This window comes from Dermacentor silvarum, chromosome 11, assembly GCF_013339745.2.
Source record: "Dermacentor silvarum isolate Dsil-2018 chromosome 11, BIME_Dsil_1.4, whole genome shotgun sequence".
Classification (NCBI taxonomy): domain Eukaryota; kingdom Metazoa; phylum Arthropoda; class Arachnida; order Ixodida; family Ixodidae; genus Dermacentor; species Dermacentor silvarum.
Window position 1 is genome coordinate 117,043,671 of NC_051164.1, and position 27,823 is coordinate 117,071,493.

General features: G+C 49.0%; 1 protein-coding gene across 1 annotated transcript in view; it reads left to right on the forward strand.

Moving 5' to 3' along the window:
• Positions 1-27,823, forward strand: part of LOC119433333 (transcription factor RFX4) — a 51,612-nt gene that overhangs the window by 3,104 nt on the left and 20,685 nt on the right. The window contains exons 2-3 of the mRNA XM_037700482.2: positions 23,223-23,326; positions 23,388-23,877. Coding sequence (XP_037556410.2) covers positions 23,223-23,326; positions 23,388-23,877 — 594 coding nt within the window. The remainder of the gene's footprint in view (positions 1-23,222; positions 23,327-23,387; positions 23,878-27,823) is intronic.

Genomic DNA, 27,823 nt, shown 5'->3' on the forward strand with positions numbered 1-27,823 from the left:
TGTCGACTCTTTCAAGGCAGAGAAAAAGTGCCTCTAAACTCGGGTCATCACGTTGCTTTCTTGCGAAGGTTGTGGCATCAGGGAAATCACGGTGAACGGATGCGATGAGGTGGTCGATACTGTCGGCGTTGCATTCCGTTGTACTAAGAGGCATCCGGGAAAGGCAATCGGCATCAGCATGTCGTCGGCCGCTCTTGTAGGATACAGTGAAGCTGTGTATACTCTTGCAGACGCAGGGCCCATCGTGCAAGGCGTCCAGATGGATCGCGAAGATTCACGAGCCAGCACAAAGAATGATGATCTGTGACGATCGTAAAGTGACGCCCATATAGGTACGACCGAAATCGCTGCACCGCAAAAATAACAGCAAGACATTCCTGCTCAGTCACCGTGTAGTTACGCTCGGGTTTCCTTAATGGCCGACTTGCGTAGGCAATGACGTATTCTTTGTCATCCAAGCGCTGAATCAGAACAGCACCAAGACCCACACCACTCGCATCTGTGTGGACTTCTGTTGGCGCGGAAGGATTGAAGTGTCGGAGGATCGGTCGCGACGTCAGGAGAAACTTCAACTGTCGAAAGGAAGCAGAACAATCAGGCGTCCACTCGAAAGCGGCGTTCTTGTGCAGGAGGCTTGTCAAGGGATAAGCGACGTCAGCAGATCGAGGAATGAACCGCCGAAAATAGGAGCAGAGCCCTAGAAAGCTGCGAAGTTGTTTGACAGACTGAGGTGGTTCAAATGCTTCAACAGCCTCTGTCTTCGCAGGATCAGGCCTGACGCCGTCTTTGTCCACGAGATGTCCCAACACCAAGGCTTGGCGCTCACCAAAATGGCACGTTTTAGAGTTGAGCACAAGACAAGCCTTCTGTATGGAGCTGAGTACAATACCGAGACGCGTGTTGTGCTCGTGAAATGTGCGTCCAAAAATAATAACATCGTCCAAGTAGCACATGCATATCTCCCACTTTAGACCTCGCAGAATAGTATCCATGAATCGTTCGAAGGTGGCGGGTGCGTTGCACAAGCCGAACGGCATGACATTGAATTGAAAAAGTCCATCGGGTGTTACGAACGCCATTTTTTCCTTATCCTCGGCATGCGTCGGGATTTGCCAGTAGCCGGATCTCAAGTCTACAGAAGTAAGAAGCCGAATGAAGGCAGTCTAAGGCATCATCTACATATACGTGGAAGTGGGTAGACATCTTTCTTGGTAACATTGTTTAGCCGCCGATGATCAACACAGAATCGCCAACTGCCATCTTTCTTTTTAACGAGCATGACAGGTGCAGTCCAGGGACTCGCGGACTCCTGAATTATCCCCTTGTGCAGCATTTCATGAACTTGCTCGCCAATTATCTTGCGCTCAGTCGGGGATACTCTGTACGGCTTCTGTCGTATAGGGTGCGCTGATCCGGAATTTATACGATGGCGTATTCGAGACGTCGGAATTTGGGACGTCGTGTCAGTCTGGGAAAATTCAAACACTTGCGAGTGCTTGGATAGAACATCCAATAACGTGTAGCGCTCACTCGTGCTGAGCGACTTGCTCATCACCATCTGAAGTAGTTTCGAGTCCGATGGGCAGGGATGGAGGGACTCGTCTGCAGCTCCGAGTACAGCCAGTAACGCCGGTGTTTCTTCTTTGAAGAAAGCGAGCTTCATGCCAGAAGGGAGAAGTATGGGCTGGGCCGCATAGTTCATTGCCCATAATCCAGTGTCCTTCAAATACCGACACTAAACAATGCGGAACCAAAACGTTCTCCTTTACACAGGCCGAATGAAGAGGCTCCGTTGCGGCATCAAATGTGGCGGGGTTGGTACCAGAGCAAATGACCGGAACGCATACAGCGCATAGTGCGGGAATGACGATGTCCTCCGAAACGCAAAAGGCACCTTCTTCAAGTGGCGAGTTCTCCATGAGTCCTGTCATAACCTCGTGTTGTACCGAAAGCTCCCCACTTCGACAGTCAACGGTTGCACCACACTCCTGCAAGAAATCGATGCCTAAAATAACATCATGCGTGGATCGAGGAATAACGGCGAATTCAGTGGTAAATACTTTGCCAAACAAACACACATCCGCAGTACAAACACCGATCGGGCACAACGTGTCACCACTAACACTAAGAAACGTGGAAATATTGTTCCAAGAAAACATCACTTTTTGTCCCAGTAGGGCTTTAAAATTTAAGCTCATCACGGTAATTGTTGCCCCAGTATCCACAAGAGCCATTGTGGGTATATCGTCAACAAGCACGTGAACTTTGTTTTTCAGCATGAAAACTGGCGGAGGAAGGGAGGAAAGAGTGGAGAAGGAAAGGCAGGGAGGTTAACCAGTTCAGCACAACCGGTTTGATACCCTACACATGGGAGCGGGATGAGGGGGAATGAAAGATGGGGAGGAGAGAGAGAGAGCACATAACACATCACACTCATGGTCAGTCACAGTCCGTCACTCTTGCGTGGTACGTAACATCACTGTCAAAGCCGCTTGTCCAAGCCCGTTTCTTTTAAAAACCTGAGTAGTCCCTTCGTCGCCTTCAGCTGCGATGTCTTCTGTCGACGACACGTGAGAATTGTTTCAATTGACATTGGTCTATCGTCAAGGTGCGCTAGAACGGACGCCAGGGACTGTCTCGGAACATTATATTCAGGACCGTCGCATAGAATGTGTTCTAGCAGCTCCTCGCAAAGACAGGCATTGCAAAAAGCGTTGTCGGCCATTCCAACGCGATGTGAATAAGATTTCGTGAATGCCACCCCTAGCCATAAGCGATAAAGCATAGTGGCCTCTCTTCGGCGGAGTCCAGTTGGTATACAGAGATGCATCAAAGAGGGCAGGTGGTGTTGACGATTGCTCCGGTTGGTCTGGCTGCTTGGTGTGCACCATCTCCTGGCGTGATCTCCTGGCGGAGGAATGTCGGTTGGCAGCGAACGGTATCCAGCGACCTCACCCCCATCGGCCGCACTACCTAGTTTTCCGGTGGTGGGGATAGCAGGCGATGTCGCGGCGATGGAGACCGCCGAGTACGTGGAGCAGGCGGTGGCGTTAAGCCCGTTTCACATGGTGCGATTTTGCAGTGCGTTTTTCGCAGCTGCGAATTTCGCAGATGCGAAATTCGCACTCCCGTTTCACATGGATCGACGGCAGCTGCGTTTTTCGCATACTCGTTAGGCATTCTGACTGGCGATTACGTATGAGCGAGCCGCCTCCTATTGGTCGTCTGTTTCCACCGCTACAGTGGCTACCAACGCATCTGCGTTTTTCGCAGAGAAGTTCAGCACGCCGAACATCGAAAAAACGCACGCACGAGGGTCCGGCGGCCTATTTTCCGCAGCTGCGAATTCGCACGTGCGAATTCGCAGACAAAATCGCACCATGTGAAACGGGCTTTAGGCTGCGATCGGAGGCTGGTGACGGGTTCCGGAAGCTACCTTGACGAATTCCACGATTGGATGGCGGGCGTGGAGACCATGACGTGGAAAAGGGTCGATAATTTGACTGGTACGTCGCTCGTGAAGGTTCTTCTCGGAAAGGTCGGCGGCAGTCGCAAAACCTGGCGATGTGGCCAGGGACACCACTACTATAGCACACACGAGGAGGCCGAAATTCACGGTGCTGCTCAAAGCCTTCATTTCCGCCAGCGAGCATGGGGTATCTGTCATGATCGTCATATTCTCTGTTCCCTGAATACGTAGTACGGTACCGCTGCGCCCAATAAGAAGTGTGGCGCTGCTGCTCGTTGTTGAAGCGTGGCCAGTTGTTGGGTGCAGATGGAAGCACAGCTATGTAATCGTCCACGTTCGCCGCATTAATAGAGGGTTGCCACGACGCAGGTGGTAGTCCGGGCTCGTTGCCTCGCGAGTCGCCGCTACCACAACGGCCGATTTCGTGGCACCGGAGGAGCTCTTCCCGAACTATCTGTCGTATTGCCGACGACAGATCGGATGGTGTGCTCGCGTCAACGCAGGCCAATGTCGGCACATTAGCCAAACGGCCCAATTTCGGTGCCACGCGACGCATCTATGAGTTCTTCAAACGTGCGGCAATGTTGGATGACGTCGGCCACAGATGTCAGGTTTTCTTTAGCTATCAAGAACTCGTATACATCATCTTCGGCTATGCCCTTAAGAATATGACCCACCTTATCTTCCTCGGACATGCTAGAATCCACGAGTCTACATAGCTTGAGGACCTCTTCTATGTACATAGTACAAGTCTCGCCAGAGAGTTGGGCCCTTTGGGACAGAGGCTGTTCAGCTCGCTTCTTCCTCGCTGCGGAGTCCCCAAAGCACTTTTTCAGTTCTTGTACAAACGTATCCCAGGTCGTAAGGCGTGTTCTCGTGGTTGTCGTACCACATGAGAGCAATGTTCGTTACCGAGAACACATTTGACAGCTGAGCGGCGGAGTCCCAGCCGTTATGTTTGCTCACCCATCGGTACTGCTTCAACCACTCGTCCACGTCCTCACCGCCAGTCCCGGCAAAGCTGGGTGGCTCCTTGTACAGTTGCGAAGAGCCCGTCGGCCTCGGAGCTTCAGTTTGTCGGGACATGCCTGCTGTTGAGGATGGTGGAAGTCCCGCCAGTCGACGACTGCGAAGAGGTTCAGGTGGTAGTGATTCCGTCGTTGGATGCTTAGATACCAAGCACCTTCCACCACTCTGTTACGGGGTGTGTAGAAGGCGTTTATTGCAGGGAGCCTTGCTTGCTTGATCCTCATCCGTGGCGCTTACCCACTACGGGGGATTGGCCAAGAAGCCGGCGGTTAAAGGTTAAAGGGAAGGCGGAGACAGGAAAAAAAAAAAAAAACTAGACGAAAAAGTAAATCAGGGTGAAGTATAGCGTTTATGATAATTTGGAAAGAGATTTACAGGGCAGAGACAGAATTAAAAATATTATAAATGTATATATTAACAGCAAAAATTTTTTGGTGGTATTAGAATAATTTCGAAACAACAATTAGCGATTTAATGATTTATCCAATTATTTATTTCGAGAATTAACTGGGTAGTCTTTTTATGTCACAGATATAGTCACAGAGGGCCACGCAGATGTTCCTGTGGCTAAAGCCCATTGAAGAAACCCCGAAGGGGAGGATATATTGAGTAGTTGGAGAAATACATAATTTACGGAATGAAAATTCGAATTTCTTCCTCTGATTCCTAAAGCGACGGCAAAATAATAGAAAGTGGTCAATGTTTTCGGGTTCCAGGCAGGTAGGACACAGAGGGGACGGTGCCAGACCGGACCTGTATAGGTAAAAATTTAATGGTGGGATTCGGCACCGTAATTTTGTTATGGAGATATTTGTTGTATCGTGCAGGATACTGGAAGGAGACATTACAGCCATTACTCAGTCCCTGACTGTTTATTCTATCTTCTTCTTTCTCTTCAGGCCGGCTCCAAGCACGCGCCATCTAATGGCGCTGCAGTCGGCAGCGATGCCTTATACAACATATCCCCTCTTGGAAAAAAAAATACAAAACACGAAGAAAAGAAGAAAAAAAAAAAAGAAAACGGTTGTTTGTCCATTATTGCCTAATGTAGTCCTGCAGCTTCTTCGGCGTCTTCTTGTTACGGGCGCTTCTTCTCACGCGGGCTTCGCATCCCGGCAGATTAAATGAAGCTTGTTGCGTGCGCTCTGCAGCAGGTGGTTCATGGTTAAAGCGTGCATTCTCATAGTTATCCGCGCTTGACGTGCCAGGTTGTGAAGGGTGATTTACAGCTGCAGTAGCGGAATTATCGGATGCCGGTGACCAGTTCATGACAGCAGAGGTACCGAACTTCATTTTGCTGATAGCTTCGCGGTGAACGGCCGCTAACTTGGAAGCATTCCAGACACGGCCATCTTCTAACAGGTAAGAGGCGGGTCCACGCTTCTCAATAATTTTCTTGGGCACAGAAAACTGTGGAGATAGCTTCCCATGAACTGCAGGTAATTTAACCCGGACGTAGTCACCAACGACGAAGTTGGGTTCCTTGGCACCGCGCTTTTCATCGGTGTAACGCTTCGACTTGATTTGCTTGTTCCTGATGCGCTCTCGCAACTCCTGCAGTGCCTTTGAAGGGTCCGTGCTGAAACATTTGTCAGGCAATCCCACAATGTCGAGTCTGGTTCGAGGTTGTCGTCCATGAAGAAGAACAGCGGGTGCAACACCAGTAGTCGCATGAGGCGTACAGCGATATGTTTGCAGGTAATCAAGCATTGCTGTTCTCATATCACGGCGTTCTAACAGGGCCAATTGAATGTATGACTTTAATACCCTGTTAAATCTTTCAACCAAACCATTAGCTTGCGGGTAATACACAGAAGAGTTATAATGCGTGATTCCGCGCTCTGTGAGAAATTCTTCAAAATTCGCTGAAGGAAATTGTGGTCCATGATCGGATACGATACCGCGTGGATATCCTTCTCTTGCGAAAAGTTCAAGTAGAAATTTCTTCACTGTATATGTTGTCGCATCTCGTACGAAAGCCACCTCTGGCCACTTGCTGTAATAGTCAATAACTGTGATGGCAAAACGGCAGTCGGCTGAAGCTTGCGTGAAAGGTCCCACAATGTCGATAGCGACTTTTTCCCAAGCTTTCTCGGGAAGAGTGACGGGCTGCATTGGAGCTGCAGATGTACGCGCGGATTTGTCGCATGACTGGCAAGTTACACATGTGCGCACAAGTTCTTCAATGTGATTATCCATGCATGGCCACCAATATGACTCTCTAAGACGAGCTTTGGTGCGACTAATTCCTGGGTGTGACTCATGTGCCAGATCCATAACACGGCGTGTCAAAGTTGTAGGCACGACAATCCTGTCACCCCGGCACAGAACGTCGCTAACAACAGAGAGTTCAGATCGCACGTGAAAGTACGGTAGCAGATCTTTTGACAGGGATTTCTTGTCAGGCCAAGAAGTAGTGATAAACTGCTTCACTTGAGAGATAACCTGATCGGCGGCACATGCTTCTTGAAGCTCTTGCATGGTAACTACTGGGGACAGAAGACATATAAATTCTTCTTCGGGTGCATCGCGGATGAAATTCTCTAGGGGCAGCCGGGAGAGTGCGTCAGCCACGACGTTTTCGCTACCCTTCCTGTACTCCATGGTGTAGTTGTAGCACAGCAACCGTGATGACCAGCGCGCAATCCTTAACGGACGGTGACCTGTGCCTTTCGTTGAAAGGAGCGTAACCAAAGCAGCGTGGTCTGTCCGCAAAATGAAAGGTCGGCCCCACAGGTAAACGTGCCAGTGCTCGCAGGCCCAGACGCAGGCAAGGGCCTCGCGTTCACCGACCGAGTACTTCCGTTCATGTGGTTGCAGAGTACGAGAGGCAAACGCGACAGTTTGCAGTGATGTTCCGTTAGCCTGCTGCAGTACAGCACCTAATCCATATCCTGAGGCATCAGTTGTAACGTACACAGGTAACTGAGGATCAAAAAGGTGAAGAACTTCGCAAGACGTTATCAGAGTTTTCAGCTGCTCCAAGCCGCTTTGTGCTGCTGCAGTCCAAGCGAAAGGCGCATTTCCTCGAAGCAAAGCACGCATTGGCTCCACAACATCAGAAAAATGCGGGATGAACTTGGAGTAGAAGCCTGCAAGTCCCAGCAGCGAACGAAGTTCATTGATATTTGTAGGTGATGGTGCCTTGGTTATCGCCTCGATAGATGACGTCAGTGGGAATAACCCTTTGGCGCTGACAACATGGCCAAGGAAAGTCAACTCTGCGACGTCAAAAACGCATTTATGATTGAGTCTGAGACCAGCATCAGAGAGCCGTTTCAAAACCGCGCGCAAATTGACCAAGTGATCCTCTCGGGTGCGTCCGTACACGATTATGTCGTCAATGTAAAATAACACGCATTTGCATCCTTTGAGGATCATATGCATCATCTTCTGAAACGCTGACGGTGCCGATGCCAGTCCGAAGCAAACCCTCTTGAAGCGGAATAGGCCGTCGTGTGTTATAAACGTCGTAAGATCACGACTTTCTGGACTTAGTGGCAATTGGTGATATGCCGAAGCTAAATCTAGCTTGGAGAATCGCTGTGCTCCAGCCAAGCTGTTCAAAAGTTCCTCAGTTTGTGGCAGGGGAAAACTGTCCACCACTATAGCTTTGTTTGGCTCTCGTAGATCTACGCACATGCGAATCGAGCCATCCTTTTTTCTGGCTACAACAATTGGTGAGACCCACTCTGAAGAGTCGACGCGCTCAATGATGTCCTGAGCTTCTAATTTTTGTACTTCTGCCGAGACTTGCTCACGAATGACGAGTGGTAGTCGTCTCAGCTTGCTGGCCACTGGTTGAACAGACGCTCGAACTCTGACCTTGTGAGTGAAACCCTTGACAGTTCCTAGCTGTTTTTCAAACAAGTGCTCGAACTCGGAACGTAATTCAGGAGGTAGCACAGGAGTTTCTTGTGTCATTAGCAGACACCTGAGCGGCGATCCTTGAATCTTCATATCCAGAGCTGCGATACCATCTAAACCAAGTATGGTTGTTCCTCCAGGCACAACGTACAGAAGAACAGAAGTGCATCGGCCGTGAAATGTGGCTGGAGCAATGAAACATCCTTTGATTGGAATTGCTGACTTAGAATAATCGAGGAGCTGGACGGATGTTGATGTCAGAGGAAATGCAGTAGCAAAATGACGTTGGTAACGTTCTTCGGCTAGGATTGAAACCGATGATCCGGTGTCAATCAGGAACGATACGGAAACTCCTTCAATTTCCAACACGGCATAAATTCCCTTCTTACGGCTCCAGATGTGACAAACACTTAAGTGATCGTCTGGGTCAGCTGTATCTTTGTCGTCTTCCGCGACATGCTGAACTTTTTTCGCAGACTTTCGGAGAGACTTGCAGACCTTTTCCAGATGACCAATCTTTCCACATTTACGACACTTATGTGTCCTAGCTTTGCAGAGAGGGCTATTCGCAAGATGGTCTAAAGAACCACAACGATAACACTCTTGCTCTTGCAAGGCTCGACGACTTTCAGTTTGCTTCTTATAGCATGTGCACGTGCCACAGTGCTTCTCTTTGATCTCTGAAGTGTTTTCGTCATTAACGTGATGCACTTGTGCTTCGTGTCGTGCAAGTGCTTTTGCTTCTCTTGTCGCTTGATCATGCTGTCTCGCAATGGTAAGAGCCCGAGAAAGCGTAAGAGACTCTTCCAGAAGAAGACGTTCGCGCAAATATTCACTGGTAGTTTTTTCTATGAGCTGGTCGCGTATCATATCGTCCGCCAAGTCACCGAAATTGCATGCTCCAACGAGACCTCGTAGCACGGTGACGTAATCGACGGCCGTCTCACCTGGGGCTTGTGCACGTCGACGGAAACGGTGACGCGCTGCAGTGACGTTGACAGAGCTCTTGTAGTGGTCTGCAAGGATCACAATGGCGCGGTCGAATTCATCAGGGCCAGGAGCCGTCAACGTCTCTCCAGCGGCGCTCGAAGCCAAAAGGCGCGGGTCGTCCTCCGACGTCAGAGTCTGGAAGATACGTTGACCTTCCAAGCCCAAGCAGTTGAGCAGAATCGCCTTCCGACGCATGGCAGGTAGGTCGGAGGCGCCCGACGCCACCATGTAGTTCTTCAACGCTTGAATCCATTGCTCCCATGGAATGACCGGGTGTCCAGGTGAGGATAGGAAAGGGGGTGGCGGTTGTAGTCCCGAAATACTCATCGTATAGGATGATAGGCAGCAATCGAAGGCACAGATGAGGGGCAAGCCGGTAGCACATGGGCTGTTAAATCCTCGTCGCCAAATATGTTGTATCGTGCAGGATACTGGAAGGAGACATTACAGCCATTACTCAGTCCCTGACTGTTTATTCTATCTTCTTCTTTCTCTTCAGGCCGGCTCCAAGCACGCGCCATCTAATGGCGCTGCAGTCGGCAGCGATGCCTTATACAACAATATTGAATTTACGAGTGGGGCACCATTTATTGTCTCACGAAAAGGACAAATGATTAAATTCCGTCGTTTGGATTTTCAGTTTCCTAGAATCTTGTAATAGGGAAAATTTGGTGAACCTAGCCGCAGTGACATAAGCCGAACTAGGCATGACAGACATAACTGGTCCATCAAGAGATATCCGCGCAAGTGTGTCAGTCATTTAAGAATATACCACGATGGCCTGGAATCCATACCAATCGTACCAGACTTAAGTTAGGAGGAGTTAACAATTTAAATGTATTGGCTACAGTAGTGTCTGCAGATGAAGGGAGCGATGTACATACTGACAGTGAATCAGTCACTATATTGAGTAATTCGAAGGAAGTTTCCGCAGAGCTAAGATAATCGATGCTAGTTCAGGCAAAAATATGGGTGTGAAATCCGGAAGGCGTACTGCATATTGCTTGTTTTTTTTTTTGTTCTTTTTTTGCCTTTTACTAAATCCCTGTCTCCTTTTGCCCTCCTGTTATAATCCCTATTGGGATTGACAGTATGTATAAACAAATAAATAAAAATAAATAAGACCAGGATAGTGACTCGGATCGAGAAAATACCCACACCCGCGTCAGTCGCGATCACATGATCTATTCCTAGTTGCGTTAAATGATCTTGTAACATGCCGTTTGGAGCCGTAGGGCAAGTGGGTGCCGTCCTTCTCTTCCTCGCTGCTCTCCTGCTGTTTTTTGTTGCTCTACTGTATACCTTTGACGCACTGTAACAATATATTTGTGTTATTTTACCCGAGGTGTTTCCTGGCCTTATACTGACAATGTCTGTTTGCTGTTTTCATTTAATACCATAAAACCTGATTTTCTAACCCTAAATTTCAATACTAAATTTTCACCTTCGTATCCACAGATATTAGCCAGACGTTGCATATCACTTTGCCTGTTAACAAGCAACACACTGTCATCTGCTGGATGGATGGATGAGGCTGAACCCTTTAAATCGGGTAAAGTCACTAGAACCTGGAAAGTACCGCAAACCTTTTCTCTTCGCCGCCGCGCCACCGATTGGTCAGTTGCAGTCAGGTGATCACTTTCCGCCATATAGATGGTCGACGCTGCGCCGGAGCGGGCAGGCAGACAAAGGCATCGCTCGCACACGCCGCGCGTATGAGCCATCGACGAGGTCGGATTTTGCATTTTGTGTAATTTAGGGCATATGGAACTTTCCTAGACTTGAAACGAAATGCCCGGCTGCTGCGCTTTCGGGTGCAGCAACCACCGGGAGTCCGGAAAAGCTCTTTTCGCGATACCAATTAAACAGAAAGAGCGACAGCAAACGCCGTGCTATCTGGCTGCACCGAACAAAGCGCGACAAATTCACTCCTACTAAGTGAACTTGATGATATTGCAAAGTTGAGAACCTTGGCGGTATCATCGAACTGCCTAAATGCCATAATGTGATCGAGAAGCTTCTTCACGCGTTTGCTTTGAAGACTGCGATTCGCCTTGCGCAAAACCAAGCGCGGAGATGCTCAGAAATATGCAGAACCGAGTAAAATGTGTCTCGAAGAGTTCCGGAATGCGGGCGGCTGTGTCAAAAATAACATAATGTCGTGAGAAAACCACTGCAGTAAAGATCTATCGACCTGTAAATATCGAATATTAAAATATACGTTTTCTGGTGTGTGTTGTTTATTACTGCTTAAAACAACGGGAACGTGACCTGGATAACACTGTTTTAGCATCCCTTTGCTTGTACTGCAGTCAGAGACAGTTTATCTTCGTCGAAGTCGATCTGTATCAATCGTTTCGAGCGCGAGTGAATCAGTAGCCACGTTCGAAAGCAATTACATCCTTGCGTATAAACAATGCGTGGCAGCGCTTGGTGCCTAGTCAGCCTAAAAAATCCTGTATGACACACGAGCATCGGCTTCATTTTGTATTTAGAACGGGTGGCGCACTGTTGAATGCTTCACTTTACGAATAGATGTAATTTATACCGTATCTACCTAAGCGAAACACGGTTTTGTTTGTGGATTTCACAGGGCCCTCGGCGACTACCATCGTGTTGTTCTTCACTGTGGCAAGCCTACAAAACCCGAAGAGCTGCTCGCGTTTTCCGCAACGCGTCGAATAGCTACGAGTTAGCTACGAGGGTAAAACAGTCAATGCAAACAAACCCGATATTCACGTAGCCTGCGACGTATAAAATGCTTAAAGCACGACTATAATGTTGCCTAACTATGCACGCTCTCAAGCAGTTTAGTATACCCCTTGGATAGCTTCCCAACGAGCACAAAACTTATCGGGAAGGTGAACAAACGAAAGAACCGCCGCTCAAGCGCGAGTTCGCTGGTCTCGCTGCATGCAATTTGGCGCCTGTAAAAATCTTCCGATCGTACTTATCTGTACTCCTTCGCACGCATTGAAGATGCACCATCTCATCTTTTATGTAAAGGACGACGAAATCTGTCGATTTGCGATAATATTAACCGCTGGAAGCGAAGCTACATAGCTGAGCGGCTGCCGCCCGAGAGACGCGTTGGACCAAATCTGGCAACAACAGCGCAGTATTGCCTGCGCGCGCTCCGGCGGTTGCGGTACTTTCCAGGTTCCAGTGACTTTAAAATCGGGCGATGGCACACGCCACCTAGCCGTGACTATTAACATATTTTGTACTTAGTTGAGGGCTTTCACGGAGAGCGAACGCACGGCGGAGAGCAAACGCGACGTCTTCCGTCGTGCGAAAGGCCGTGGGGGGGGGGGGGGGGGGATGGAAGGGAGGTTAGGCGACGTTTAGCTGCGGCACCAAATGTGTATCTTGCGACTGGGTGCAAGGGGAACTGGCGACTCAATCTCCCACGCGAAAGGAGGAAAGCGGGAAGGCAGCGCGGAAGGGAGAGGGCGCGGCTTCTACTCTGCCAGCAACTGCGCACTTGTACTTTGCGCGGCTGAGGGCTGTCGCGCGCACCGTATCTTGAAAGCGATCTCCACACGGCTCTTACCTTTGTATGCGCTGTGCTTTCGCCACTTAGTCTCCGTTGAAGCGATAGACCGCACGAACCTTCGCTCGCTGCTGTTGCCGCGCTTGCTCACGCCAAAGTGTTGACAGTGGTTGTCTGCGGTCATCGAGTGTGACCTATTCATGTTTACTTGTGCGCGCTGACACCATGCTTGTTAATTGAGTTAGTACGCGAATGTGTCCAAGTTAATGCGGCCGATAGAACTACTATCCTTACTCCGTATAACTCTCTTCTAGCAAGTTTGCTATCGTAATTGATGCTTCGCCTTTCGGGCGAAACTGCGACTTCTTTTTTAACGCGAAAGCGTTTCTTGGCTACGTTGGCGAAAGCGCACACCCAGCTGGCGTCCGCAAAAGACGTCCCAGAAAGCCATGTCCGGAAAGCACGTGCGTGACCTCTCCCATCGGAACCGACGCCTGTGTCAACGCCTGTCGCAGCAAATTTGGCGCGCGCTCCACCCCGTGTTTCACTTGAACGCACGAAGTATGAGAAATAAGCAAGAAAAACTGCAAGAGGCGCTTGAGAACATCAAATGCGAATTTGACATTTTTTCGTATGTTTCTCAGAAACGTGGCTTAGTGAACGGGATAGTCCACCACAATTGGATGAATATGAAGGACTAATAAGAAACTGCTGTCGCGGTGGCGGTCTTGCCATGTATGTCAAAAGGTGTATCCAGTATGAAGTATTACACGAATATGCCGCCATGAATGAAAATGTAGAATGTCGTTATTCATACAAAATGCAGGTACTGGATGGATGGATGGATGAGGCTGAACCCTTTAAATCTGGCGGTGGCACACGCCGCCTAGCCTTGCATATTAACATATTTTGTACTTTGTGGAGGGTGAAATTTCACCCCTGCCTTGATTTTTGCCACCAATCAGATAACCTCCGTTTGGTTATTTCTACCCGCTTAAAGTCTATTTTGCCTCCACTGTCCCTAAACCACAATGTTTTGAAAAAATCAGCCCCGTTGTTTTGCACTGTAGGGTTAAGCCCTACAGTGCAAATGAGGTGTTCAGCCGTTTCCTCTTCTTCTCCACACGCACAGCACAACGTGTCTATACCTTGGTACTTGACTCGGTACATCTTAGTCCGCAATACTCCCGTCCTGGCTTCAAGCAACAAAGAGCTTCCCCTAGAATTATCGTAGATATTTTCTTCGGCAATTTCTTGCTTGAAAGTTCGGTATGTTCCCAGTGCTGTTTTCATCTGCATCCCCGTTTTCCATAGACCCCTCTCTGTTTCTTTAAACTTTTTCTTAACCGCTGTTTCCTGGTTTTCACCCCTCCTGCAGTCCAAATATTTGATTGACAATTTTCTGGTCCGCTTCCTCCATTTTGTGTCAACATTCCTCATGTACGAATAACTGCAAACTCTCCTTGCCCACCGCTTTTCTGCCATTTCTCTCAGTCGCTCCTAAAATTATATCTTGCTGCTAGCTTCCCCGCCCTCGAATGACGTCCATCCCATGTCACCCTGTAACCCCTGATTTGGTGGATTTCCGTGTGCTCCCAAAGCAAGCCTACCTACCCCTCAATGCTTAACTTTCAACATTGCTCGAACCTCTGATCACATGAACAGGACCGCATTACCGAAATTCAAACTAGGGACCATCACCCCTTTCAAAATCCCCTCTCACCACTTCTTACCTATTTTAATTCCACAGTGCCCCATTTTTCATCACAGCTGCATTCCTGCTACCTTTAGTCGTTACATATTTTTCATGTTCCGTTAGGTACTCAGCCCCATTGTTTATCCACACTCCAAGATATTTCTGTGTTACCTATAGGCCGCCCTGCGGCAGCAAGATACATTTTCTTAATTTTATTGCGATAGCAATTATATGGACACTTCAACCGGATTTCTGCCGTAGGCGTCGCCGTCGCCGTGAGGTTCCGTATAGATTCCAAGGGCGATAAAATCGTCGCCGCGCGCCGTATGCGCGAGCGAAAGCGCGCGGGGGACGCGCGCTATCACGGAGGGCGAACGCACGGCGGAAAGCAAACGCGACCGTCCCGCGAAAGGCGGGGCGGCGCTGTGCTCCGGCGCCAAAGGCGTATCTTGCCACTCAATCTCCCACGCGAAAGCAAGAAACGGGAAGAGGGGGGGGGGGGGCAGCTTCTCTTCTGCCCGGCGGTCGCCCGCACCGTGTCTGATCTCCATACGGCTCTGACCTTTGTATGCGCTGTGCATTCGCCGCTCAGTTTCCGTTGAAGCGATAGACCGCGCGAACTTGCGCTTGCTGCCAGCGTTTTGACAGTCGTTGGCTGCGGTCATTCAGTGTGATCTATTCATGTTTGCTTGTGCGCGCTGACACCACGATTGTTAATTCAGTTAGTAAGCCAATGTGTCCAAGTTTATGCAGCCGATAAAACTACTATCCCTACTCCGAATCGCGCTCTACTAATTTGCTATCGCAATCGATGCTTCGCCTTTCGGGCGAAACTGCGACATTTTTTCAGATCTCTCAATTTTTTTTAAGTAGCAGTGGTGCTATGTTTTTAATTACTGGGGATATGAATATTAACATGCTTGGAAACGATGTAAGCACAAGAGAATTCAAGAATATAATCATATCAAATGCATGTGAAAATCTTATCAACTTATAGACGCGGATCACGGCAGGGAGTGCAACGTTGATTGACGTTTGCATCACAAATATGTTGTGCCAGGATGCTACTGCTGGTCTGCTGAAGCTAGATATATCAGTCATCATCTGCCAGTCTTCTGTTTCCCCCTGCCGGTGGTAAAAGCTCAGGACACCAAAATATCTGCTTGGTCCTATCGGAGCGTCAATTCACAGTCACTGGAAACGTTCCGCTTATTTATTGGAAAATTAAACTGGGAATTGGTGATGACAACTACGGACCCAAATAAAGTGTACAATTATATGAATGACAGTTTTAAACATTGCTACAACCTCGATTTTCCTCTTAAATACAGTAGGAATCGTAAAAACAAGAATAGAAAACCGTGGGTTACTGTTTTGCTTTTGAGAAGAATCAAGACGAAAAAAACAAATTATACCACACCTTCGGGAGAAGGCTCCGGTCGCCGAGCAGTGTGGACGTGTCCGCGTCGTGCTCCGACAATCTTGCCTATGCTTGGTGTTACAAGCCTGGATACGTGATCCAAAGTATGCACATCGGATTCCGCTAACTGTGCTGCATCTGTGAATATCGGTCTCGCCAGGTAGGACCTCTTTTTTGCCATTTTACGGGACTTCTTACTCCGACCTCGTGTGGGAACGCCGGCGGTCGCGGAGGGAGCGTCCGTGCGTGCCGAGCGCGCCGGGCGTTCGCCGAACGCGCCGGGCGTCTGCCGAACGTGCCGGGACTCTGCCGAGCTTCGCGCACGTCATGCCATACACCGCAGAAGGGGAAACGATCGCGCCGGCGGTCCTTCAGGGGGCCGAATGGAAGACAATCGTCAGCAAGAGGCATGAAGAATTCTACCAACGCGAGCGCCGGGAGGCCGCGGAGCGCCGTGCCCTCAACGCGCTCCTGCAACCGACCGACTCAGCGAGTTCGCCCGCTGACAAGGCACACAACAACGGCAAGTACGTCATCAGTCGGAAAAAGACAGCCGAGAGAAAGAAGAGGCCACCCATCCCACGCCTACCACGTGACGACCGCAAGATTGTTGTCAGACCGCGTAATTTAAATTTACGCACTATTCCCCCCGGCATACTGCTGGCGACGGTGTGCGCGCAACTGAATCTCCCGATGCCGGTGATCAGGAACGAAGACCAGCTACGGATTAACCCGTACAACAACACTTTTACCATCAGTACCCCGAGTGACGAACGCGCCCAACTCTACCTGAACCTCCCCGGTATCCGCATCAACGATGTGGATCACCCAGTCATGGCCTACCTCCCGGCTCCCGACAACGCCGTACGCGGAGTCATCTACGAAGCGTTGGGAGACGAGTCGGCGGAAGAGATCATTGAACTATGCACCATCGAGAACCCGAAACTCCAGATTCTATCTGCGAGGCGAATGGGACAATCCCGGGCCATGGTGATCACCTTTGCCACCACAAAGCTCCCAAGAATCGTCAAATTCCAGTGTATGCCCTTCAACTGCTTTCCCTTCAGAAAGAGAGTGGAAACGTACTACAACTGCAGAAGAACCGGTCATCGAGCCGACGTCTGCTATCAACCCCAAACGCAGCGGTGTCGCCGTTGCGGAGAAGAGCACCCACCACCACCGGAGGGAGAACTCCCGAGCTGTGAAGCACGCTGCATCATATGCGACGGCGTGCACGCCACAGGCAGCCGTAACTGTAAGCAACGTTTCATTACTAAACCCAAGAAGGCCCTGCCTTCTTTACCCCCACCGACTACGACGAGCAACAGATACCTACTTCTATCGTCAGATGACGACGATGAAGATGAAAAAGACTTCAGGGATCACTCGGAAAAGAAGGAGAAATCTAAGAGCCACCGCTCAAGAACCCGACGACGATCTGCCAGCCGAGGGCACAGCTCCAGCCGATCCAGGGACAGATCAGCCTCCTTCCCGCCCCTTGAAGAAATGAAGAAAGGCGGCAGTAACCAATCCGGCGGCAGAAGCGGCAACAGCAAGACAAGCAACAGCCACGACAACAAGTCTGAGAAGACCTCGAGGTCAAGAAGCAGCAGCAGCAGCTCCAGGAAAGCGGACAAACAGGTGAGCTGGGCAGCTAGGGCCTCTCACGCTCACGCGAGGGAACGCGAGCTTCTGGAGTATAAGGCTATAAACAAAAAACTGCTCGACACTATCGCGCAAATGCAAAAAGCCAAGGTGGAAAAGGCCGAGAACCAAAATTCCCCGCCTAAATTCGCCTCTTTAAGCCGCCCCCCCGCCACCCCAGTAGCGAAACTGCCCTGTGCCTCCACATCTCTCCCGTCTACCAGCGGGGTGACAACCAACATGGAAACGGATGCTAATCGAGGTACTCAAAAAAGACAGTCCTCAGAAAGCATTGATACCGCCGCTAAAAAACTAGCTGAAACCTCTAGCGAGGGCGAGCCGGTGCCCAGGTCTAAGTTCCAGGTAACGTCCAAGGCTCTAGAGCGCATCAATGCGCGCCTAGATAAACACGATCAAGAAATTCACGCGCTTAAAGCAGCTTTCAACCTTTTCACTCACCAAACCATCCAACGCTTCAATAGCATAGACCAGCGCTTTGAGTGCATAGACCAACGCTTTGACCACCTGGACCAACGCTTTGAGCGCATTGAGCAACAGCTGCAGCTAATCCTGCAAAGTTTAGCACCGCACAACCCTCGCCAACATGGCGCCGCAACCTCAGCGCCTTAGAATTTGGCAGTGGAATTGCAGGGGCTACAAAAACAAACGTAGTGACCTGCTCTTCCGAGTCCAACACGCCGCCAACAAGCCAGATGTAATCGCACTTCAAGAAGCTACCTTACCCGCCCGTCTCGCAGGCTACACCTCTTTTATACCCGCGAATGCGGATCCACAAGGAGGTAGTCGTCTGGTCGCGGTAACTCTAGTCCAGAGAAACATCGCGGCCATACAACACAAATTTGATCACACTTCAGTCACGCACACGATGATAGAAATTCCGCCACGGAAGAAGGGTGATGGAAATGTCTTCATTCTTAATGTATATACTCCACCCAGCGATCGCACTTGCGCCATATCAGGCTTAGTCCGTAAAGCGGTCATGCTCGCCGACAAAGCGCCGTTACTCATAGTCGGAGACTTCAACGCGCCACATCCTGCCTGGGGGTACAGAAAGGCCCAATATAAAGGTACAGTCCTTTGGCAAACCATACAGGATCTAGGTCTAACTACACTCAATGACATAGGCACCCCTACCAGAATAGGAAACAGCATAACTGCAGATACAACCCCAGATCTCACACTCACCAAGAACGTACTTACGGCCACGTGGGTAAACACTGGGCTCACAATGGGTAGCGACCACTACCTGCTCGAAACGATAGTGGAAACAGCACCATTCAAACCACCGCCACCTAAAGCCAGAATCACCAATTGGGATAATTTCCGCAAAGCCAGGGATAGTAAGGCTCCGATTGACATCGATGACCTCAGTGATTGGACCCGCGAGCTTAAGCAGGACGTACAAAGCCACACCGCAGTTACGGAAGCGGTGAATGAGCAACACACGACTGACCCCAAGTTAAAGCACTTGTGGGAGGCGCATCTAGGGCTGCAAAAGCGATGGAAGTCTCAGAAACACAACCGCAAACTCAGGAAACGAATAGCCGAACTAGGAAAGCAAATTGCAGAATACGCCGAGGAGTTGGAAAGACAGCAATGGGGACAGGTATGTGATCGGGTCAACGGTCAGCTAGGCAACCGGAATACTTGGTTCTTGCTTAGACATCTCCTTGACCCTACGCAATCCAAGTCAGCCCAGCGAAACAAATTCATTCAGATCGCGCATCAACACGAGGGCACTGCGGATGATCTCATAAAGAGCCTCAAAGACAGATACATCAATACGCATCCGACGCCCAATCCGTACCCGTGGTATGAAGGTGAGGAAAACCCGGAATTAGACCAGGAATTCAGTATAGCAGAGACATGCCACGCCCTCGGGCAACTTAAAACCACGTCAGCAGCTGGCCCCGATGGTGTGACTAACAAAACCCTTAGAAATCTCGACTTTACGTCGGTTACGGCCCTTACTAACCTAATCAACACCTATTGGGAGAAAGGGGATATTCCGCAAGAATGGAGACACGCCAGAATCATCTTCATCCCAAAACCAGGCAAAAAGATGAACATTGAAAATCTCAGACCAATCTCCCTTACGTCGTGCCTAGGCAAGCTCATGGAGCACATGGTCTTAAACAGGCTCAAGGCGTACGTGGAAGACGACAACCTTCTCCCAAACGAAATAATAGGCTTCAGACCGCATCTCTCTACACAATACATCATGCTCCTCATTAGCGAAGAAATCATCCCACGTAGCAGCTGTGTCAGGGCAGTCCTGGGCTTAGATCTGAACAAAGCCTTCGACAATGTCACGCATGAAGGTATACTTACCAACTTTTCCCAAATTAATCCGGGCCCCAGAACATACAACTACGTCCGATCTTTTTTAATGGAAAGAACGGCCGAGATCTCAGCTGGCGGCACAAACTCAGATCCCATCAGCATGGGTGACCGCGGAACCCCACAGGGCTCGGTGCTCTCACCCTTCCTCTTCAACCTGGCCCTGATAAACCTGCCGGCTAAACTAAGAACTGTACCTAATCTCAGGTTCACCTTATATGCGGATGACATCACCCTATGGACTACCAAAGGGCGAGATAGCGACATAGAAGATACCCTGCAAAGAGCAGTCGACATTATAGAACCCCATGTAGAAACCTTGGGCCTTAGCTGCTCACAACCTAAATCCGAGTTACTGGTCAAGCGTGACATCCCAAGAGGCAAAAAAGCAACTGACTACCCTATCCCGGATCTCAAAATCCTTGTACAAGGAGAACCGGTCAAAAGAGTAAGCACAATACGAATCTTAGGCATGTATGTACAAGAAAACCGCAGTAATCACATCACCATAGAAAAATTAAGACACGCCACAACGCAAACTATCAGGCTCATTAGGAGAATAGCCAACAAGCGAACAGGAGTAAAAGAGCAGGACCTATGCAAACTAGTCCAAGCCTTTGTAATCAGCAAAATTACTTATGCGCTCCCGTACCTGGAATTAACGCAGAGGGAAACACAAGCGACTGATGGACTAATTAGGCAAGCTTATAAAGCAGCCATCGGGCTCCCAATCAACACGCCTACTGATAAACTATTACAGCTAGGAATACACAACACCTTGGACGAGCTTGTCGAGGCCCACCGGAGGGCACAAGAGCTCAGACTAACCCGAACGACAGCCGGCAGAGAAATACTAAAGGCTATAGGTAAAAACGCTGAACTCTTGGTGGAGGATGTGCAGAAACTCCCTCCAAAGATCAGAAACACCATAACTATCAAACCTCTACCAAAGAACATGCATCCTTTCTACCACGAGGGTAGGAGAATAGCTAGAGCCAAAACTCTAGCAAAGAAATACGGGGGAAGGCAGGACGTGGCGTATGTTGATGCGGCGGCATACCCCGGCAATACCAACGCCTTCGCGATAGCGGTCTCCGCGGCAAACGGAGAACCGATATCAATAGCTACAGTCAGAGTCAAACACTCTAACGTTGCGGAGGAAGCGGCCATAGCACTAGCTTTAACTAACCCCAACATTGAAACAGTTATAAGTGATTCCAAAACTGCCATTAATAATTACTCGAGAGGAAGAATCTCAAAAACCTCTCTCAAAATCCTTCAAAACTACCCCGAAAACCTGGGGGACGCGGAACTGATCTGGGTACCGGCTCACTCTGGCAACCCTGGGAACGAGGCAGCTCACAGTATGGCTTGAGGATCTATCGGCCGAGCCCGGAACGCACAAAGGAAGGTCTCATCAGTTACCAGGAAATCACCCAGTACTTTAAGTTAGCTAGACAAACGCTAGCGCCACCTCACAAAAGCCTTACCAAAGCTTAAGAGGTTAAATGGAGACAACTCCAAACCAATACTCTTCCAAACCCGGTCCGAATGCACCACATCAACCCAGACGAATTCAAACCCGATTGCTCGAAATGTGGTCAGAGAGCCACAATGGAACACATCTTTTGGAACTGCCCCGCAGACCCCCCATCCGAAGAACTCCAGAAGCTTGTAGGCTCGCAAAAGTGGGAGACCCTGCTGGCCAGCTCTGATCCGGAAGTACAAGTCCGGGTCACAGCGCGAGCCCAAGAGGTCGCCTTCAGCACTGACTGAGGGCCATCTGGTGGGGTCGCAGAACCCATCACTCCCAGTACCGAGAATAAAGTTTTATGACTGACTGACTGACCACACCTTCGTTAAAAGTAGAGATCTGACTAAACTTGCCGAGTTTAAAGACTATTGAAATAAGCTTAATACTGATTTACAAAGTGCAAAACTACAGTATTATGAAAATTTATTTACTCATATTTGAGATAATTCAAGGAAGGTTTGGAAGGCTGTAAATGATATAACTAATAGGAAAAAACTTGTAACACCATAAATGTAACGACAGCTCAGGGTACTCTGAGTGAGGATCGAAGAAGCTGCTACAGCACTAAATGCTCAATTTATACGTAGTGGAGTATACTACCTGTTAATCCATGAAACACTGCGAACACGGAAAGAAAGGGACTTCTGAATTCACTTGTTTTCTCGCCTACAACAATGCATGAAGTTGTCAACATAATCGGAAATCTAAAAAACGATACTGCTTCTGGTATTGATGATATCCTTTCAGTTCCGGTTAAACATGTAGCAGACAATTTCCATTCCCATAGCCTACATTGCTAACTCGATGTTTGAATACGGTATATTTCCTGATGCGCATAGCTACATACATAAATAAAAGAGGAACAGATCACAGTGACAATAATTATCGCCCAATCTCAGTACTTCCTGTATTAGGTTTCTGAAACAGTCACAAACATCCACATTGAAGGTTTCATGGCAAAATACAATATTATGTGTGAAGCGCAGTACGGTTTTCGGAAAGGAAGATCTTGTGAGCAGGCACTACTGAATGCTAGACATCAAATCATAGAAAACTTTGAACAAATGCTGTTGGGCTATTCATAGATTTAAGGAAAGCATTTGATTCGGTGAGTCGTGACTTGCTTTTAAATAAGCTACATGATTATGGAATACGCGGTATTGCATTAAAATTGCTACAAAGCTACCTTACAAATAGATACCAATATGTTTCAGTCAATAAAGTCACCGAAACTAAAAATTCAAAATGGTGTCCCCCAAGGGTCCATATTAGGACTATTGTTTAACCTTTATATTAATGTGCTTGGTCCAACACCATTTTCCCAAAGGTTAGTAATGTAAACCGATGACACTAATGTGTTCTTTGCAGACAGATCGATGGCAGTATTGCAAAGTTCAATTAATATATTATATATTATTTAGATCGGCTATCGAATTGGTTACACATCAGTAAGCTACAGTTAAATGTTAACAAAACTAAGTACATATAATTTGCCCCACTTAAAAGCATTAAAAGTGATGCTTCCGTGACTTCATTACGATACAACAGGGTTAAATGAGTCGCGAACCTTTTCAAGACCAGGCTTAGCTCGTTCAGCCAACTTGGCCAGCATAGCGCCCGCATAATAGCATTCACGAGTGTCGCCATCGCACTACTAAATCCTTCAGCGTCATCAGAGTGGCTACGCTGCGCACAGTGCGGACACGTTTCTCGATGCAGCAACGCGTGCCGGGCCGCACAGCTTCTGTCGGAGCAGCTCGAGCCGTGGCTGGATGCGGCGCTGGCGGGATTCCCGGCGCCGCTCAGGGCCATCAAGCTGCACAGTGAGTATTGCACGCGAGGGGTTCGAGCAGCACGTGTACGGTGCACCGCTGCCGACGGCAGTGTGCCGCCGGCTGTCGCAGGCGCTGCGCCGCCGCCTCTCGCTGGCCAAGCTGTGGCCCGCATGGCGCGCCGCGGTCCCCTCGCACGACTGGGCCCTGCTGGACCTGGCCGCCGTGACCGCCGAGGCCGTGGCGCGCAGTCCCCGTCCGGGCACGCCCTCGCCCCGCTTCGTGTACGCGCGCGCACACGAGCTGTGCACGCTGCTGGGCTCCGACGAGCAGGCGCTGTCCGGCTGGCTCGATGCCCTGGTGGAGCGCAGCGTGGCGTCGCCCGCCAGCGCCGCGTGCGCCGCCGCGGGACCCCTGGCGCGCCACTTCCTCGCCGTGTGGGGCGCGGCGGGCGCCGAGGCCGAGCGACAGGTACCCGCGCTGCGGCCGCTGCGCGCCCTGCTCGACGAGTGGGCACGCGCCCTGCTCGAGCGGCTTCTCGGGGACGCCCTGCTGCGGCAGCTGCTCGACAACGTCGCCAGCGACGCGCCGCCCGACGCTCGGTAATGGTTGCGCACGTCTCCCTAATGGCCCCTAGATGAACGTCTCCCTAATAAGGTGCCTCGATGCCCAGCGCCGCCGTCCAGGGTGGAGACAACCCCGCTGGCGCCGCCATATTGTGTCACACGAGCTGAGACTCAGCTACGCTTGCGTTCATAAAGTGTTACTCGCGGCGCGCTTCCAAGTGCTTTGCCTTGATGAGGATTTTTTTTATCGGTGCCCCATCTGCATATCTTTATAACCAATAGCCGTTAACTCGTCGAAGGTCGAAGACGTAAATGTATGGCGCCGGGAACATGCCCCAAGTTGCCTAATTCAATCACATTTAATATGCCGTGTGTATGTTTAAAATACGCACTATTTTTTTTTTTGCGCTTCGATGCTTGGTATATAAGGTTTGCGACCCCCTGTGTGTGGAAGTTTTTCTTTTTCGCTGTTGTATTTTGGTTTACACGTCACGCCTCCTTTACCGTAGCCAGCCACTCGCGCACGGCGGTTAGTTTCCCTTGCGTTGCGCGTGCTCTTCGCGTTCGTTGCAATTATTTGACGATATCTACGCGCAATTTTTGCTTTTTTTTTGCCCACAAAACTGTGTGCTGACAGGATTAAGCTGGTGTAAAAATAACTGCGATGTGAAAATAAGGTTTAGTTAGTGCTGTAGAGAAAAATGTAACGTAACTTGTCTGTGTCAATCTTGCGTAGTACACACAAGAAATCAAACAATGCACAAAATACATTTACTTATAATGTCTAGTACAATCAATCATGAAAGAGATATGTACATGAAAAATTATATGTACTGTGTGGCGCCTGAAGGTTATGTTGAAAGACGAGATAAAAAAATTAATTCGCAAGGTAGGCTCGACACCAATTCGGGATAGAGAGAGTTTTTTTTTATTTATTCATTACATGGGGGGGCGGGGGGGGGGGTACATCAAGTGAGTACATCAACCTTATTACACACAATATAAATCGAAAACAAGAATGCAAACAAGAAAACGCAACCGCGGGTAATACTAATCAAGATATCCAGCCAGAATACATACATCAGCTACCATCGAATACGTCGCATCAGCCAAACACATCGATGGCGAGTACAGAACATTTCATAAATAACCATTAGAACACTGATAACTACATTGAAAAAATAAACGACACTGCATACATATCGCGTACAAAAACCGTAAATGAAACTAAGACAGTCAAATACAGATTAGCAATTTTTTTCACTTCGAAAATATACTCCATGATGATGTAGGACTGTTGACTTTAACAGACGGCGCCCATCCTGTCGATTTCCCTCGTACTGCTCCTCTTCAAAGTGTTTCTAAGTACAGGTAAAACAACAAAAGTGATTATTGATATGAAAAGTTGCCTTGTAAATACAGAGAATCCATTACAGTGCTTAAAAATAAATTTTAGCAGAAGCAATGCTGTATTACCTCGCTTCACACATTTCGAAGAAATGCACAGGCTACAACAGACACCATGCCAGAAAGCGCCGAATCATTTTGGTCCCATGATGCCCCTTAACTCTACTACACCTGGGCATACCGTGCACAGGCATTTAAAGACCGTCACAGTACCCACTACGATCGGGAATGAGCACGAATGACCATCGGCTTACGATCACCACGCTACAAATATGTACAAGTCTAAAAAATCAGCTATGTAACGTAACACCCTGAGGTCCGCAAGATATCTCCTGAGAAATCAGAAAAAATCACAATGTTTCGCTTACCACGTACAAAACAGCCGCTCTCCCCAGACGAAGCACTGCGTTCTTTAGTCCCAAATAACCAGTACCGAAAAAAGAAAAAAAAAAAAAAGAAACTAGAGACACACACGATGTGTGCTTCCCGTGAAAAAGGAAAATAGGTAGCTTACGTGACGATTCGTAGCTAATGTAAGACTATTTCGCGGCTAAGCATCTTCGTCAGTCCTTAAAATAAGGGTACAGACTGCGCCCATCAAAACGAAAAAAGCCTATGCGACGCGCGCTCGCAAACCATACGCTTCTAAGACAGCATCGGTGCAGTGCTTACTTAGTTCGTGAGCGAACGTAGCGAGGATCAGAGAATACTTTCTTATTTAAATGAAAAACACGGTGCGGTAGTCTAAACATTCTTGACACTTACCTCGCAAATGCAGGAGTTATCCATTGCCTTCCAGTGATCGCGCTTTACTTGGGCTTCCCATCTCTTCCGTCGCTCTGGGTCCCGGGGGAAGCGAAAACAACGCAGTCCTTTACGCGTCGATCCGGCGCACTTGGGAACACAACAGCCCGTCATGTCGACACGATGCACTTGATAGCTTGTCAGTCATGCGGCTGAACACTGTCTAGCAAGCAGAAGCCCGCGAAGCATCCGCGCGCACTGTGCCTCGAACTCAGCACCGGCACCAAGCAATTGCAACGGCTCGCTGTGACACAATATGGCGTCGCAGCGAGAAAGCGGCGGCGCGGGGGCGGTCAAAGGTCGGCACCACCCTGAACGGCGGCGCTGGCATCGAGGCACCCTACTCCCTAACCACCTGTGACGCCCTCTGTCCCTTCCCTTGGTTGTCTAACCTGTTGTACCCATTATGACTTGCCATCTCGAATCTCGCGGAGTTACGAAATTCGTACCCCAAGAATAAAAAAAAAAAAAAAATTGTATATGGTAGCTGGGCGGCAGACATGTGCTAACGCCCAATTTATCGCAGTCTGAAAAGGTACCGCACAATCAGCGACTCGTGTTCGGGCATGGAAAGTCACAAAATTGTTCGAAAACAGAGCGAAAAATAACTTCAGGGGCTCTTATATCGCCACCAGCACGGAAAGCTCGAGCAGCCAAAGTGTTTTGCTGAATTGTTAATTGCACTTTTGGAACGGCAGTCTTGCCCTAACTGGATTCGCGTAAACTAGAGACGGGTTTGAAGATTCCACGCCTTGTGACGTCATGAGGTTTGGACAGCGTTTGCTCGCGACAAGATACGTTTTATAAAACAGTCATTACATTTTATTAGTGCCGTGCGAATATTCCAATTTCCGAAAAGTAGCTTCGAATATCGTGCTATTCGATATTCCTTTCAAAAAAAAAAAATATATATATATATATATTAAACTTTTCGACGCGTAATGATCGCCATGTTCAGCTTCGCTGCAATACAGTTATGCAGTGAAGCATGTCTACCGTGCAGTGAAGCATATGAAACATGTCAACGAGTTCTACTGCACTAAATTTTGGACTCATTCATCCACAGAACTAATTCCAACATGCAGTAGTTCCTACGCATATGAGTTTGCAGCCACTTCTCTGCACCACAGCGATTCGAAATTTGATTCGAAAATATTCGTCCCAAATCATTATTTGCTTCGAACTCAAAATATACTATTCGCGCATGCCTGCATTTTACTCTAAAATAGCCAAAGAATCCTGACGAGAGAACGTTTTTCCTGAACAAGAATGGCCCAGACATGCGCATGCGATATAGCCTTCCAGACTCCGCCAGCTGTTGACATCTCCGTCACTACGATCCCCAGGCTTCCACGGAGTAGTAGTAGTAGTAGTAGTAGTAGTAGTAGTAGTAGTAGTAGTAGTAGTAGTAAACTTTATTTGGTGTTTTGTAACGAAGTCCCAGAGGGTGGAGCCCTCAGTCCAGGGCCCCATTTGCTGCTGCTATTCGGCTGGCCCGGTCGATCAGGTATCGCTGGTCGTCGAAGGCTGTGCTGGAAAGAGCAGCTTCCCAAAGGGATGGGGAGGCGTTAGGCATTCTAGGTAGGCCAGGTGGTTTGGAGCATTCCCACGTAGAATGGTAGAGGTTTGGGTGTCCACCACAGAAAGGACATTTGTCAGGGTACTGCCTAGGGTAAAAAGTGTGGCGGAAAGCAAGGCTGGGAAACATATTAGTTTGGAGCTGGCGCTAAGCGCTGCATCTGCACGGTTTAGCTTCACGTACGTGTAGTGG